The sequence below is a fragment of the Chiloscyllium plagiosum genome, chromosome 32, assembly GCF_004010195.1.
Source record: "Chiloscyllium plagiosum isolate BGI_BamShark_2017 chromosome 32, ASM401019v2, whole genome shotgun sequence".
Lineage (NCBI taxonomy): Eukaryota > Metazoa > Chordata > Chondrichthyes > Orectolobiformes > Hemiscylliidae > Chiloscyllium > Chiloscyllium plagiosum.
The window spans coordinates 18938835-18954771 of record NC_057741.1 but is presented as its reverse complement, the minus strand read 5'-3'; the positions used below and the strand labels follow the sequence as shown (position 1 = coordinate 18954771).

Below are 15937 nucleotides of genomic sequence, written 5' to 3'. Positions count from 1 at the left end.
GTAACAAAACGTCTGAATATCAAACCTACAGCTCAGCGAGCAAACCTACACCCTAAAGTATTAGAAATAATGTAGCCAGGTTTCTTTCATCAGCAAAGAATAGCTAGTTTATTTCAAATGAGGCTTAAACACAGTTGCAAAGATTATTGACAAATAAAGGGTTCCAAAACAGATAAGTTATATTCTACCATCCCAAACTTAACTTGATGCAAATATGCGTGAACAGACAAATGATGGTTGAATATCCTATAGAGCACAAAAATAGCAAATACAATCAAAATAGATTCCATAGATTTCTCAGCAATAACCCCCAGACATTAGAGAGACTGTGGGTCTTCAAATCTTTTTAAAATTTCACAAAGCTCTTTAAGACATAAGTTGACAGGTTTATGGAGACTGATGACATTTGGAGATAGTGTGGGAAAATGGCATTGAGGTAGAAGGTCATACTGAGTCTCACTGAGTTACAGGACACACTTGATGTACTAAATGGCTTATCCATGATCCTAGGTATCGGCTTGTGATTCCTTGTAATTCGACATCTTTCAAAATCACTCAAAATAACCCACTTTGTTATGAATTGCCTACGTGATTGTTCATGTTCTAGTTGTCTGTTTTTCCTTCCTGGGACCACACTTCTCTGAATTCTTGGGTACTGCAGCTGAATGGCCTGCTACTCCTCCTATATTCCACTTAGTCACAGGCACAATAGCAAAACAGTGAGCCTCACCAAACGTGTAATGCCTCTGAAGTTGTTTTCCGAGCTCTTATCTTGCTCAGTTGCCTTAAGCAAATACTGCTGTTGGCATTCAAATAATAGTATTGCTGTTTTAAACTAACAATTATGTGCCAGATTCATTCAAGCTCCTGTGAGTCCTCACTGCTCTGGGACTTCACTGAGTTCCAACTACACAGAATCCATGTGATTCAGTGCCTAATTATTAATTGTGTGCTGCCTCTTCTCAAGCCTTTCACTGTTCTATTATGACTCTGAATCCTCACTATACAGAGTTATTCAACTGCAGTAGGACTTTAAGATGCAAAACCTGCCACTACATCACTCCCTCACCACCATCCAGGGCCCCAAATAGTCCTTCCAGGTGAAACAGAGGTCAAGTGCCTCTCAACTGTTTACTGCATCAGGTGCTCCCAATGTGGTCTTCTCTACATCAGGGAAACCAAGTGTAAACTTAGGGAACGGTTCGCAGAGCATCTCAGTCAGGCCTGCAGGGGCAGACCAGACCTCCCAGTAACCATCCATTTTAATTCCCCTTCCCACTCCCTTTCCAATGTGACCATCCTTGGCCACTTCCATTCCCACAACAAACCAAACCGCAACTTGGAAGAACAACACCTCATCTTCCACCTGGGCAGCCTATAGCCTGAGGAATCAACATTGAGTTCTCCAATTTCAAATAGCCTCCCTTCCCATCCCCCAACCCCCTTCCCAGCCCCTCCGTCACCCTTCTTACACCTGAAACATCAACTTCTCCACCTCCTGATCCTGCCTGACTTGCTGTGTTCTTCCAGCCTCCTACCTCTCTACATAGAACTTTACTAAGCCATAATTATGCGGCATCTCTGTAGTTCAGTTTTATCAGCACAGCTAACAGTAGCTGTACCTAACATTCAATCTGCTTCTATCTCTTTCTCTCCCTCTTTCTTATCTGTCCGTCTCTGACTGTCTCTGTGTCTGTCTCCTTCTCCAACAAACTCTGATCCCTTAACTATCCTGATTGACCTAATGAAATATTTGCAACAGCCTTGTGCTCTTATTGCTAGGCAGAATTGAATCTAACTAATACTTTGCAATAGTCAAATGTAAGCCCTTTGAAACTGCTCCTTTGACAAGGTGCCACACAAGCTAAGGATGCATGGTGTTAGGGGTAGATTATTAGCATGGATAGAGGATTGTTTGACTGACAGGAGGCAAAGAGTGGGGATAAATGAATGCTATTCTGGCTGGCAATCTGTGACTAGTGGTGTGCCTCAGGGAAAGGTGTTGGGACCACAATTATTTACAATTTATATAGATGATTTGGATTTCGGGACCACATGTGCGGTGTCAAAATTTGCCAAAGACATTAAGATGAGTGGCTGAGAAAAGTGTGCAGAGGACTGTAAAACTTTGCAGGGAAACATAGATATGTTAAGTGAGTGCGGAAAGGTCTGGAAGATAGAATACAATGTGAGTAAATGTGAAGTCATATATTTTGGTAGGAGTAACAGCAAAATAGATTATTACTTGAATGGTAAAAAGTTGCAGCATGCTGGTTTGTAGAGGGACCTGGGTGTTCTTGTGCATGAATCGCAGAAGGTTGGTCTGCAGGTACAACAAGTAATTAGGAAGGCAAACGGAATTTTGTCCTTCATTGATAAAGGGATTGAGTTTAAAAGCAGAGAGATAATGTTACAGCTGTACAAGGTGCTGGTAAGGCCACACCTGGAGTACTGTGTGCAGATTTGGTCTCTTACTTAAGAAAGGATGTACTGGCATTGGAGGGAGTGTAGAGGAGGTTCACTGAGTTGATTCCAGAGTTGAGGTGTTGGCTTATGAGAAAAGGCTGAGGAGATTGGGATTATATTCATTGAAATTTAGAAGAATAGTGGGGGGGGGAGGGGGATCTTATAGAAACATATAAAATTACGAAGGGAATCGATAAAATAGAAATTGATAGGATATTTCCACTGGTAGGTGAAACTAGGACAAGAGGGCATGGTCTTAAGATTAGAGGAAGCAGGTTTAGAACTAAACTGAGAAGGAACTTCTTCACCCAGAGGGTTGTTAATCTACGAAATTCCGTGTCAGGGAAGTAGTTGACATTACTTTAGTAATTGCTTTTAAAGCTAAGGTAGATGCTTTTGTGAAAATAAAGGAATTAAGGGATATGGTGAATAAGTGGAGCTGAGTCCATGAAAAGATTAGCCATGATCTTATTGAGTGACAGAGCAGGCTCAAAGGGCCGGACGGCCTCCTCCTGCTCCTAGTTCTCATGTTCTTATACTCCACTGTTCAATGTGATCATGTTAATCTTTGACTCAGCTTTTTGGCCAATAACTGTTAACTACTTGGAATCCAAATGTCTGTGTCTCTCATCCTTGAATGTGTTAAATGAGTGAGCATCCACAGTCCCCTGAGAAGAAAATTCAAAATATTCATAATATTTTCAGTGAAAGCTTTACTCCTCTACTCCAGGCTCAAATAATTTGGCCTCTTATACTGAGACCATACTGTCTAGTTCTTGACTCTCCAGATACATATCTTCAAAGCTTCTCAGCACTGATACTGTCAAATTCCCTCTGAATCCCGTGGACTGGACTTTACACCCCCTCAAAGGTGAGTATATAAAATCGAATGATTATTATTCTTGCGAAATACCCACCTGTCTCCTCCTCCTATCTGAAATTTTAAACTTTTAACCCATCTGGTTCACTAATGTACTTTAGGAAATAAATTCTACCTTGTCTGCCCTACATGTGACTCCAGACCCATAGCAATGTGGTTACCTCTGAACTGTCCTCTGGGCAATTAGAGATTGGTAATAATTGCAGGGTCTAGATAGCACCACTCACATCCCATGAACAAATAAAAAATGATTACACTGGACAAGGCAGATGTCAGTTTGCCTGCTCATATTTGAGCCTATTGAAGACCTCAAGTAGTTTAATAACAGTCATTGAAAAGCTTAATTCCACCCCTTCTGGTGTTTTACTTGTAGTGGGAGGCCCATAATATGCTTTGGGCTGATGGTGTTGGACAAGGAAGGATGTAAACCTATTTTACCTCTTGCCCCATTGGAGGCATACCCCCGAACCCCAAAAGTCATTGACCCTTCTAATCCCTCCCAGCTTCTTCTACCTGGCTCCTCACCTCCCTTACTGAGATTCACCTATCTGGCCTCTGTGGTGTGGTAGGATTGCCTAAAGTCCCAACAATTGCCTGTACTCTCACTGGTGCTGGTGGACAACAGAGCTGTAGCTGTCAGTGCTCTAGACAGGACTTTCTCCTGAGAAAGGGAAAGAATCTTACCTTAAAGTGATTAACGCTGTCCCAACATTTAATTTTCTGTTTGTCTATGTAATCAACTGACCCACCCACCCATTGAATTTTTTGTCGTCACATTACTTATTAAAGTCTATCTCAATGCAAGGTCTAACATAACCTTCCCCTGGCTGATTCCACAATATTATACTCAGAACCAATCTTGAATGTTTGTACAAATTTATCTTCCAGGTCAATTCTTCAATTCAAACAATCCAAATTTCATTTGGATTAAAGGTCTACACCATTTTTACACAACTTTCCGTACCAGCTCCTATTATTCAATCATGGGATAGGCTAACGCTGACTAAGCAGCATTTATTGTTCATATCTTGATTGCCCTTGTGAAGATGTCAGTGAGCTACCTTCTTAAAATGCAGCAGCCCTTTGGATGCATGTACCCTTAGGGGAGGGGGGTTCCAGGATATTAACCCAATGACAGTGAAAGACCAGTGATATAATTTAAAGGCAGGATGGTGTCTTGCTGGGCAGAGAACATACACATGGTAGTATTCCCATGCATCCACTGGTCTTGTCCTACTACGAGGTAGAGATAGCAGGTTTGAAAGGTATTGCTATAAGAAATATGATGGTTGCAACAGTACATATTGCTAGTAGTACACACTGTTGCCATTGTGTGTTGTTGGTGAAGGAAATGAACGTTTAAGGTGATGGATAGGGTGCCGATGAAGTGACCTGCTTCATCCTGGATGATATTGAGCTTCCTAAGTGTTGTTGAAATAAAATCCACCTAGGCATGTGGAGTACTCAGTCATGCTCCTGATTTGTGCATCGTAGATGGTGGACAGGTATGATGAGCTGGGAAGTAAATTAGTTGCTGTAGAATCCCTAGCCTTTGATCTGCTCTTGTAGCCACAGTTTTTGAATATGCTGACTCAATTCAGTTTGTGGTCAATATTATCCCCAAGGATACTGATAATAGTAATGCAGTGTTGGCAGTGCCATTTAATGTGAAGGGGAATGGTTAGATTTTCTCTTTCTTGAGATAGTCATTGCCTGCCGCTTGTGTAGCACGAATGCTGCTTGCCACATATCAGCCAAGCCTTAATGTTGTCCAGTTCCTGATGCATTTGCCATCAGAAATGGTCAGCTACTGACCAAATGTCTCTTACAGTGTTATATCTGGGTAGTGATGTTGCACTCCAGTTTGACTTGCATAGCCTCTTGATTCAGTCATTGTGAACATGATTCTGATCATGTAGACAGATGATCAGAAGTCTGTGTGGAAATCTCAAAAACTTAGTCTTAGTTTGAAATTTAATGTTTCTTCAAAACCTTGTTTCTGATTTATCTTTGGTAGTTGTTTGAAAATCAATGGGGAATATTGTTTTGTGTGATAATCTTAAAATATTTTGTCAAATGTCCATCCCTCTGGGCAATTCACTGATGCTTTTATGGCATTAGTTATCAGTTGTGGTTACAGACAGACTCACATACTCTTAGGTATGGAAAGCATTTACAGATCTTGCTGATGTTTATTCATTTGCTTATGCATGACAAATTGAAGTATGAAATTTGGGATAAGAATAATGATCAGGAGATACTTCCTAGGATATGCCTGATTAAGAAAAGCTGAAAGCACATAAAAATAGCTTCATTAACAGTTCATACTATATTTCAAAGCTGCAGCACCCTGACAGATCTTTCAGCAGAAATATACTTGCAAAAATGTATTTATTGTGTACTTGTATTTTATTGCTAGCTGTTTTAGAGAAAGGATAGGAATAATACAGAACAGCTCCACACTGCTGGTGTTTGCTTAAAATAACTTGCTATTAGTGCCAAAATTGAGCTAAAATAAAGTTTGATTCAGCTCTACAAATAATTCACACAAATAAAATTGCATGAAATGAAGGATATTTCTTCAGGGGATAGTTTGAAATTGGAGCAATTGTGCTTCTATCCCATTATTTTAACAGTTCAGCTCCAAAACAAACTGTGGGAGGAAAATTGCTTGCATATTCTTTACTTCTACACCTGATCCAGATGAAGTAATTACCCGGGACATGACAAAGATTTTGTTCCTTATGACTAATACTGAATAGTTGATAAAAATGCAAAAGGAAATGTATTCATTCTTCCATTCAACCCCTCACCCTGTTCTTTCTTTTGCATTTAATCTCATTAAGTGAAATAAAATTCATCTGATTCATTTTTAATTATTTTAAGAATATTCCTAATTTGAATTCGAATGACAGCATTCGATAAATTAGCTTTCTATCTTTGATCTCTTTAATACTGGGAATTACTACAAAATATAAGTTAATATTCAATTAGTAGAGGAATAATGGACGGAACCTTGCAGACGTAATGGGCATAAAAGCAAATTACTGCAGATGCTGGAGTCTGAAACCAAAAGAGAAAATGCTGGAAAATCTCAGCAGGTCTGGCAGCATCTGTAAGGAGAGAAAAGAGCTGACGTTTTGAGTCTAACAGACCCTTTGTCAAAGACGTAATGGGCATGTTGGCCTCTGGGTAAGGTGCTGTTGAGACTCCCCATCAACTCTTTTCACAAGGGCCTGCTGCATCTTGTGCCGCTCAGACACTTATATGCTAACAGTGGGTCTTCCTCCTAGATTTAGAACCTGGGCTAATGGAAAATATGTCCTGCATACCCATTAAAGGCTACTCTGTTTGTTGGGGTGGCCTTGGATCTAGGAGAGACCCTGGTACCTGTATGTGATGACAAAAAGTGTGGGGTGTTGCAGGCTAGATACCAAAAGGAGAAAAATATTGGCACACCCAACCCAATGCTGAGGGAATATGAGCAGCAGCAGCAGAATGATGCCCCTGAATGGACATTAATTGCCCACTTGAGGGCTTTATTTGGCAGCAGAATGGAGAGGTCATCCAGAACCTTAATGCAAGGAACTAAATTGGAGTTGAGGAGGACAGTTGGTGGGTTTCTTACCCGCCCCCTTAACCAATTAAATGATTCTTACTTTTAAAATCACCACAGGATGAGGTAGAAGATTCTACTCAATTTTCTCTTGCTTCCTAGTTGTATAGTAAGGTATAGGAACTGCGACTTGTTTATTCGTTGCTTCTGTTTATTCATTCCTATTCATAGAATCCCTACAGTGTGGAAACAGGCCATTAGGTCCAACAAGTTAGCACCGATCCTCCAAAGAGTATCCCACCCAAACCTATTCCTCGTTACTCTACATTTTCCCCTGACTAACGCACATAACCTACACATTCCTGAACACTATGGGCAATTTAGCAGGACCAATTCACTTAACCTGCACATCTTTGGATTGTGGGAGGAAATCAGACCACCCAGAGGAAGCCCACGCAGACACAGAGAGAATGTGCAAACTCCATACAGACAGTCTCCCAAGGCTGGAATCAAACCCAGGTTCCTGGCACTGTGAGGCAGCAGTGCTAATTACTGCCCTATAGTATTCATTATCACCAGTTTTTTTTTCTGTGGCATTCTCATGGCAGGCAGAATTTAATGGAACCTTCACATAGGAGATGGAAAGGTTGTAGAATTTTGAGTGAAGCTGGTGGTTGAGTAGGAAAGCCCTTTGTTCTCCAAACACTGTAAGAAGTCTCTCAGGAGCTGGAAAAGTGAAGGACAGCTATTATGCCAAGAGATCAATTGAGGCCTCTCTGGACAATTAAGGACCATTTAAGGACCTATTCCTACCTCTGTAGACATTTTACCAGAGCATTAACTGGTAAGATTGCAAAATAATTTCCTGTGGTATTCCTATGAGCTCTCTGGGGTTAGAAGTGGGCACATATGCTATAATCAGCATCCCCTCTCCTCCACAGGGCCTGCCTGACTGGCCCTGACAACTCCAACCCCACATGGTAGTCTCATACTGACATTCATGATGATGTTCTGCGTTCAGTGCAGTTCCAGCAGTGACCTCGACTCCTAGTGGCACTGCTGGAACTTATGAGTTGCCAGTCATTTGATTGGCCAGCAGATCCTGAAGATGGGCCCTTGTCTGTTAAAAGGACTGGAGCCCTGACACCAAATAATCAATTGCCCTACCCCTGTAATCAAGTAGTGATTGGTTGTGGCAGAGTTCTCGATCAGCAATCTCGATGCTGACAAGGAAGAAGGAAGGTTTGAGGGGGATCAGAGAGGGGAACTAATGAATTTAGCAAGAGGAAAAGGATCAAAACTTTAAGAGTGAATGATGTCGCTGATGGACAAGGGAGAATAGTTGGGAGGTATTTTCAGAGCAGGAGTATGTTGATTTATGCTGAGAGGTATTGCCAGTGGGAGGGAAATTGAGATATGATGATCCAGTGCCTATTTATTTTATAGAGTTGGGAAATACTTTCAACAGCTAATGATGGAAGAACTGCAGTTCTGTCTGCTTTGTACATTTTTTCTCTGCTCATGATAGCAATCCAAATATCTTTGGTAGGTGCAGGGATGTGGGGTTTGGAAAATAAAAGCTGGTGAGCCATCTAGTGGCCAATAAGTAGAATACATGCTGACTCAAATCCCAAATTGTATTTGCAACAATATTTATATCTGCTTAGTTTATACATTTATGGTGGGGGAGGAAAATCAGCAAAACCACACTCACAGGCAAAACTCTTTCTTTTGAATTGGAGTTGCCACACAAATGTTGAAAATTGGCACTTTGCTCCTTTAAATTGGAATGTTGCAACCTACCCAATGATTTTAAATTATGTTTCAAGTTACATGTTTAATGATTACTACTACTAATGTGAAAGTAACTATAGAGACAGAAGTCACATGTTTATAACAAACCAGCCAGTGCACTCCAAACATGCCCCGTTCCATACAAAGGGTTCTGTCATCATGGTTGTGGGTATGTTTGCTGAGCTGGGAAGTTGTTTTGCAGATGTTTCATCCCCTGTCTAGGTGAAATCTTCAGTGTTTTGGAGGCTCCTGTGAAGCGCTGCTGCACTGTCTTCTGGAATTTATTTGGTTCAGTTTCTGCTGCTTCCAGTTGCCTGTTCTGGTTGTTCACTGTAATGGCCAGTGTATTAGGTCAATGTGCTTGCTGATGGAGTTCGTGGATGAGTGCCATTCTTCTAGAAATTCTCTGGCTGTCCTCTGTTTGGTTGTCTTGTGATTACTGTATTGTTGCAATCGAAATTGTGGTCTTTGTCATTTGTTTGTATGGCTACTAAGGACAGCTGGTCGAGGTGTTTAGTGGCTAGTTGGTGTTTGTGAATGAGGATTGCTAGTTGTCTGCCAGTTTATCCTATATAGTGTTGTGTGCAGTTTTTGCATGGAATCTTGTAAATTACATTAGTCTTGCACATGATGGGTAATGGGTCTTTTGTCCTGGTGGGTTGTCTGAGCATGACTGTCGGTTTATGGGCTGTTATGAATCCCAGTGGTCAGAGAGGTTTGGCTGTCAGTTCTGAGACATTTTTTTATGTAAGGTAGCATGGCTAGTAAGTTAGGTTGTAGCATGTCTTCATCGTGTTGTTTGTCTGTTAGGCATCTGCGGATGAAGTTGCAGGTATATCCATTCTGGGCAAATACTTTGTCGAGGTGGTGTTCTTCCTTAGGTCGGGAGTGCTGCAGTGTATTGCAATCCTTTTTACAGGGTCCTACTGCAGATTTTCTTGTGTGTGTTCGTGTGGTTGCTATTGTAGTTCAGGACCTGGTTGGTGTGTGTGGTTTTCCCATACACTTTCGTGGCGCATTCACCGTTCTGTATTCTTTCTACTAACACATTCACAAATGGGAGGTGATTGTTGGTTTCCTTCCTGCTCTGGTAAATCTGATCCCTGTGAGCATGGTGTTGATAATCCGGTGTATATTCTCGGTTTCTGTTTTCCGAATGATAACAATAGTGTTGTCTACATATCTGATCCAGCGTTTGGGTTTTATTTGTGGGAGGGCAGTTTGGTGCAGTCTTTGCTTCACTACTTCTGCTATGAGACCAGAGATGAGTGAACCCATAGAATAGAATAGAATACTTACAGTGTGGATACAGGCCCTTCGGCCCAACAAGATCACACCAACCCAACAAAGAGTAACCCACGGAGATCCATTCTCCTATCCTATTAGTCTACATTTACCCTGATTAATGCACCTAACCTCCAGTCCAGACAATTACCTGGTAAATCTCCTCTGCGCCCTCTCTAAAGCTTCCTCTTATAATGAGGCGACCAGAACTGAACACAATATTCATAGTGTGGTCTAACCAGGGCTCTATAGAACTGTATCGTAACCTCGCAGCTCTTAAACTCAATCCTCCTGCTAATGAAAGCCAACACACCATGTGCCTTCTTAACAACCGTATCAACTTGGGTGACAACTTTGAGGGATCTATGGACATAGACCCCAAGATCCCTCTGTTTCTCCACACTGCCTTTAATCCTGCATTCTGCATTCAGATTTGACCTTCCAAAATGAATCACTTCAGATTTTTCCAAACTTTTCCACCTTTATCAAATGCTTTGCTAAAATCCATGTATACCATGAGCATTGGTCAATCTTCATCAATGTGTTTTGTCACATTCTCAAAGAATACAGTCAGGCTTGTAAGGCATTACCTGCCTCTCACAAAGCCATGCTGACTATCTCTAATCAAACTATGGTTTTCCAAGTAATCACAAATCCTGTCCTTCAGAATCCTCTCCAGTAATTTGCTCACCACAGATGTAAGGCTGACTGGTCTGTAATTCCCGGGATTATCCTTATCAGTTTTTTTTGAACAAGGGAATAACATCGATAGTCACAGATGAGGTGCTGGAAGACTGGAGGTTGGCTAACGTGGTGCCACTGTTTAAGAAGGGTAGTAAGGACAAGCCAGCGAACTATAGACTAGTGACGGTGGTGGTGGGCAAGTTGTTGGAGGGAATCCTGAGGGACAGGGTGTACATGTATTTGGAAAGGCAAGGACAGATTAGGGATAGTCAACATGGATTTATGCGTGGGAAATCATGTCTCACAAACTTGATTGAGGTTTTTTTGAAGAAGTAACAAAGAGGATTGATGTGATCTATATGGACTTCAGTAAGGCGTTCGACAAGGTTCCCATGGCAAGGGCAAGGTTAGATCTCATGGAATACAGGAGAACTAGCCATTGTGTACCGAACTGGCTCAAAGGTGGAAGACCGAGGGGATGGTGGAGGGTTGTTTTTCAGACTGGAGGCCAGTGACCAGTGGAGTGCCACAAGGATCGGTGCTGAGTCCACTACTTTTCATCATTAAATAAATGATTTAAATGTGAACATAAGAGGAATAGTTAGTAAATTTGCAGGTTACACCAAAATTGAGGGTGAAGAAGGTCACCTCAGATTACAATGGGATCTTGATAAGATGAGCCAATGGGCTGAGAAGTGGCAGAAGAAGTTAATTTAGGTAAATGCAAGGTGCTGCATTTTGGAAAAGCAAATATTAGGAGGAACTTATACACTTAATGGTAAGGTCCTAGGGAGTGTTGCTGAACAAAGAGACCTTGGAGTGCAGGTTCATAGCTCCTTGAAAGTAGAGTCACAGGTAGATAGGATAGTGAAGAAGTTGTTTGGTATGCTTTCCTTTATTGGTCAGAGTATTGAGTACAAGAGTTGGGACATCATGTTGCAGCTGTACAGGACATTGGTTCAGCCACTTTTGGAATATTGTGTGCAGTTCTGGTCTCCTTCCTATCAAGGGATGTGTGTGAAACTTGGAAGGGTTCAGAAAAAATTTACTAGGACGTTGCCAGGGTTGGAGGATTTGAGCTATAGGGAGATGCTGAATAGGCTACGGCTGTTTTCCCTGGAGCGTGGAGGCTGAGGGGTGACCTTTATAGAGGTTTATAAAATCATGAGGGGCACGGTTAGAATAAGTAGACAAAGTCTTTTCCCTGGGGTGGGGGAGTCCAGAACTGGAGGGCATAGGTTTAAGGTGAGAGGGGAAAGATAACAAAGAGACCTAAGGGGCAACTTCTTCATGCAGAGGATGGTACGTGAATGGAATGAACTGGAAGAGAAAGTGGTGGAGCCTAGTACGATTGCAACATTTAAGAGACATTTGGATGGGTGTATGAATAGGAAGGGTTTGGAGGGATATGGGCCGGGTGCTGGCAAATGGGACGAGATTAGGTTGGGATATCTGGTCGGCATTGAGTCTGTTTCTGTGTTGTATATCTCTATGACTCTCTGCTCCTATCCCTCTCCATGACTATAGTAAAGGTCAGTGAGTTGTGATCACTATCACCGAAATGCTGTCCCACCGAGAGATCTGACACCTGGCATGGTTCATTGCCAAGCATCAAATCCAATATGGCCTCCCCTCTAGTTGGCCTATCTACATATTGAGTCAGGAATCCCTCCTGGACACACCTGACAAAGCTGCTCCATCCAAACTATTTAGAACTAAGGAGGTTCCAATCAATATTAGGGAAGTTAAAGTCACCCATAACAACAAACCTGTTACTTCTGCACCTTTCCAAAATCTTCCTCCCAATCTGCTCCTCCATGTCTCTGTTGTTATTGGTTTTGGGGTGTGGGGTCTGTAGAAAACTCCCAATAAAGTGACTGCTCCTCTCCTGTTTCTGACTTCCATTCTCACTGACTCTGTAGACAAACCCTCTTTAATGACCTCCTTTCTGCAGCTGTGATACTATTCCTGATTAGCAATGCCACTCCTCCATCTCTTTTACCCTGGCCCCCACCTCCCTTACCCATTCCCTTTGAAACATCTAAACCCTGGACCATCCAACAACCATTCCTGCCCCTGTGATATGTAAATCTCTGTAAGAACTAAGTAATTAAATGGAAATACTGGACCAGACAATGTGTTGTAACTGCATGATGTTGGAGCTGGTGGATTCAATTCATTGAAACCACATCTAACAAGTGATGGTTGCTTGAAGGACACCAGCTCAGAGTTGATGAGTTGGATTCTGCACTTCAAATACTGTGACACTTCAGGGAGGGGGACATTTAGCTAGATCCTATGTTTCAGGAGACAGTCACACCCTTAGAATGACTGCCTTGAATTTAGTCATTTATACACAAGTAGGTGTGACCATGAGCAAAGCAGGTACAAGGATCCAGGAGGTCGAGTTGAGGGAACCTCAGCCAATGAGCTTGTCTAATGGGGGAGGATTGTGGAGCTGTGGGAAGGATGAGCGAACTGACCATAGAAGCGTGGTACAGGTAGTCATTCAAGATGGGGGAGAAAGGAAAAATGTGTTATAAATGGGGATAGTACAGTCAGGGGAATAGATACTGTTTTCTGTGGCCAATATTGAGAATCCCAGAAGCTATGTTGCTTGTCTGGTGTCAGGGTTCAGGGTATCTCATCTGGGCTGCAGATGGACTTGGAGTGGGAGGTGAAAGTATCAATTATCAATTACCACATTGGTATGAACAATATACATAGAAAGCGGAAAAAGCTTCTGCAGAGCGAATATGAGCAGCTAGGGGCTAAACTTAAAAAAAAAAAGCAGAACTAAAACAGTTTAACTCACTGAGTAACGACCTGAGCCACAAGCAAATTGATACAGGGTCAAAAAGATAAAGAGGTAAACTTGGGGGTCAAAGATTGGTGTGGGAGAAACGGGTTTGAATTCATATGACATTGGCAGCAGTACCAGGGAAGGAGAAGCTGTTCCGATGGGAGGGCTCACCTGAGTCATGCTGGGATCAGAGTCCTTGCAAATCGAATATTTTGGCCTCTCTATAGGGCTTTAAATGAAATAGTTGGTGGGGGTGTTCAGTTGCATGTAAAATTCAAATGTTGGAAATTACATGCAATATCCATACGAAGATTTTCTTACAGTCATACGTAGCCAAGCAAAATCCAGTGCCCAGATGCAAGGACGTTGTCATGAAGGTAGACGTAAACTGACCTTATTCCTCCTGAAGAAAGTGCACATAACAAATAATCAAAACTTTTATAATTTAGAAAATAAAAATAAGCTTATTCATTATTCACCTTATCATCTGATTTTGGCAACACAGTTTTCTCCAAGAGTTTGACACATGTTTTGACTTCTACTGCCACCTTGTAAAAGACCCAGTGAAGATATCATTACTCTTTACTCAGTGTATGCCCCTCAATCTAATGACAGTATAGAAATTCAGAGGGAGAAGTATGCTTTCATGAAATAACAGTTCCTCATATCTAGAGCTTCAACATTTTATTCAATCAGATGAGTATGGACTAGTTAATTATTCAGGTTTGAGTCGTCCACTGTCACTAGGTAGACTCACAAGTAAAGGCCATGTTTTGGAGATGCCGGTGTTGGACTTGGGTGTACAAAGTTAAAAATCACACAACAACAGGTTATAGTCCAACAGGTTTAATTGGAAGCACTAGCTTTTGGAGTGCCGCTCCTTCATCAGCTGATGAAGGAGCGGTGCTCTGAAAGCTAGTGCTTCCAATTAAACATCAGCCTCCAACGCTCCAGGGAAAACAGCCCCAGCCTGTTCAGCCTCTCCCTGTAGCTGAAATCCCCCAATCCTGGCAACATCCTTGTAAATCTTTTCTGAACCCTTTCAAGTTTCACAACATCTTTCTGATATGAAGGAGACCAGAATTGCATGCAATATTCCAACAGTGGCCTAACCAATGTCCTCCCAACTCCTGTACTCTGACCAATAAAGGAAAGCATACCAAACACCACCTTCACTATCCTATCTACCTGTGACTCTACTTTCAAGGAGCTGTGAACCTGCACTCCGTCTCTTTGTTCAGCAACACTCTCTAGGACCTTACCATAAAGTGTATAAGTCCTGCTAAGGTTTGCTTTTCCAAAATGCAACACCTCACATTTACCTAAATTAAACTCTATTCATAGTTAGTGAAATTGTTATTTTTTCCTGTTCTAATAATTTTGATTTGACTTGATGTGCATCATGTTTTCTGTTTTGTTTTCTCTAGTTCATCATACCAGTATATCTATTACTCACCTGAAGATACGACCAAAGCAAAAGAAGTAATAACCAACATTTATAAGCTTCAACCGCTCATATTGAGCAACACAGAGCTTCTACTTACTGCAGCAAGACAACACTCTACTGACAGTCTCAAGGATTCATTGAAAACACTCAGTGAAATTGTAAGCATTTAGACTGTTTACTTTAAAGGGGTGCTAACACTGTGTCATGATTGACTTCTTATTCAGGATGCCTGCCAGCTTTTCATTCTACAGCTTACAATTGGTTGAGTATTGCAGTAGGGGGAGTTCAGGGATTAAGAAGGAAATCTTCTTTGTCAACAGTTTCAATGTAGGTGGCTAGGAGATTCTTAGAGGTAACTTTGCACTCTTTATTGTAGTAGTAATTTGTTAAAACTATAAGATTAACCTTATTTTCAACCTTTTAAATAGGGTCCAAACATCTCCACACTTGATGCCTAAATAGGAAATATTGAAGCTATATGTGGGATGATGGCTACTCAATCAGATAACTGCTCACTTTATTGCATAAAAGCTAATGGGCCTTAGGCAGCCATTTTCTTTCTTTAAAAGTGCTTATTCTTAACTCCTAAGGTTAAGGAGTCTCAGAAACTTGAGTAACAGATAAAATTAGCCATTTCATACTGCTGCAATGAAGTGGCAGGACAAGTGATTTTTGTCATAATTCCATGCTGCCACCAGGCCAATGATATCCTGCCTATTGCACTGATATATTATACATATGTTCTGGTGCCAGTGTGATACCAAGCATGTAGGCTGCATTTACCAATAACTGGTGGGTTTTCACAAATAGCGCTGCATGTTGGCTGTTTGTCATAATCAGAATATTGGCTGCACTCAACCAGCCTGTCTTGTGCCTGTCCCACCAAACTCACCTCTTCCTATCTTGACACTGTCCTATCCCCCTTAGTCCAGGAACTCCCCACCTATGTTTGTGACAGCACACATGCCCTTCACCACCTCCAAGATTTTCATTTCCCCGGCCCCCAACGCCTCATCTTCACCA

At 41.7% G+C, this 15937-nt stretch overlaps 1 protein-coding gene across 13 annotated transcripts in view; it reads left to right on the top strand.

Moving 5' to 3' along the window:
• The window catches only part of inpp4b (inositol polyphosphate-4-phosphatase type II B), a 1028621-nt gene that overhangs the window by 795900 nt on the left and 216784 nt on the right, over positions 1-15937 (top strand). For all 13 annotated transcript variants that reach the window (XR_006309059.1, XM_043674148.1, XM_043674147.1 and 10 more), the window contains one exon: positions 14895-15072. Coding sequence is in view for 12 of the 13 variants with exons in the window: in XM_043674148.1 (XP_043530083.1) it covers positions 14895-15072 (178 nt within the window). In the remaining variant the exon portion in view is untranslated. The remainder of the gene's footprint in view (positions 1-14894; positions 15073-15937) is intronic.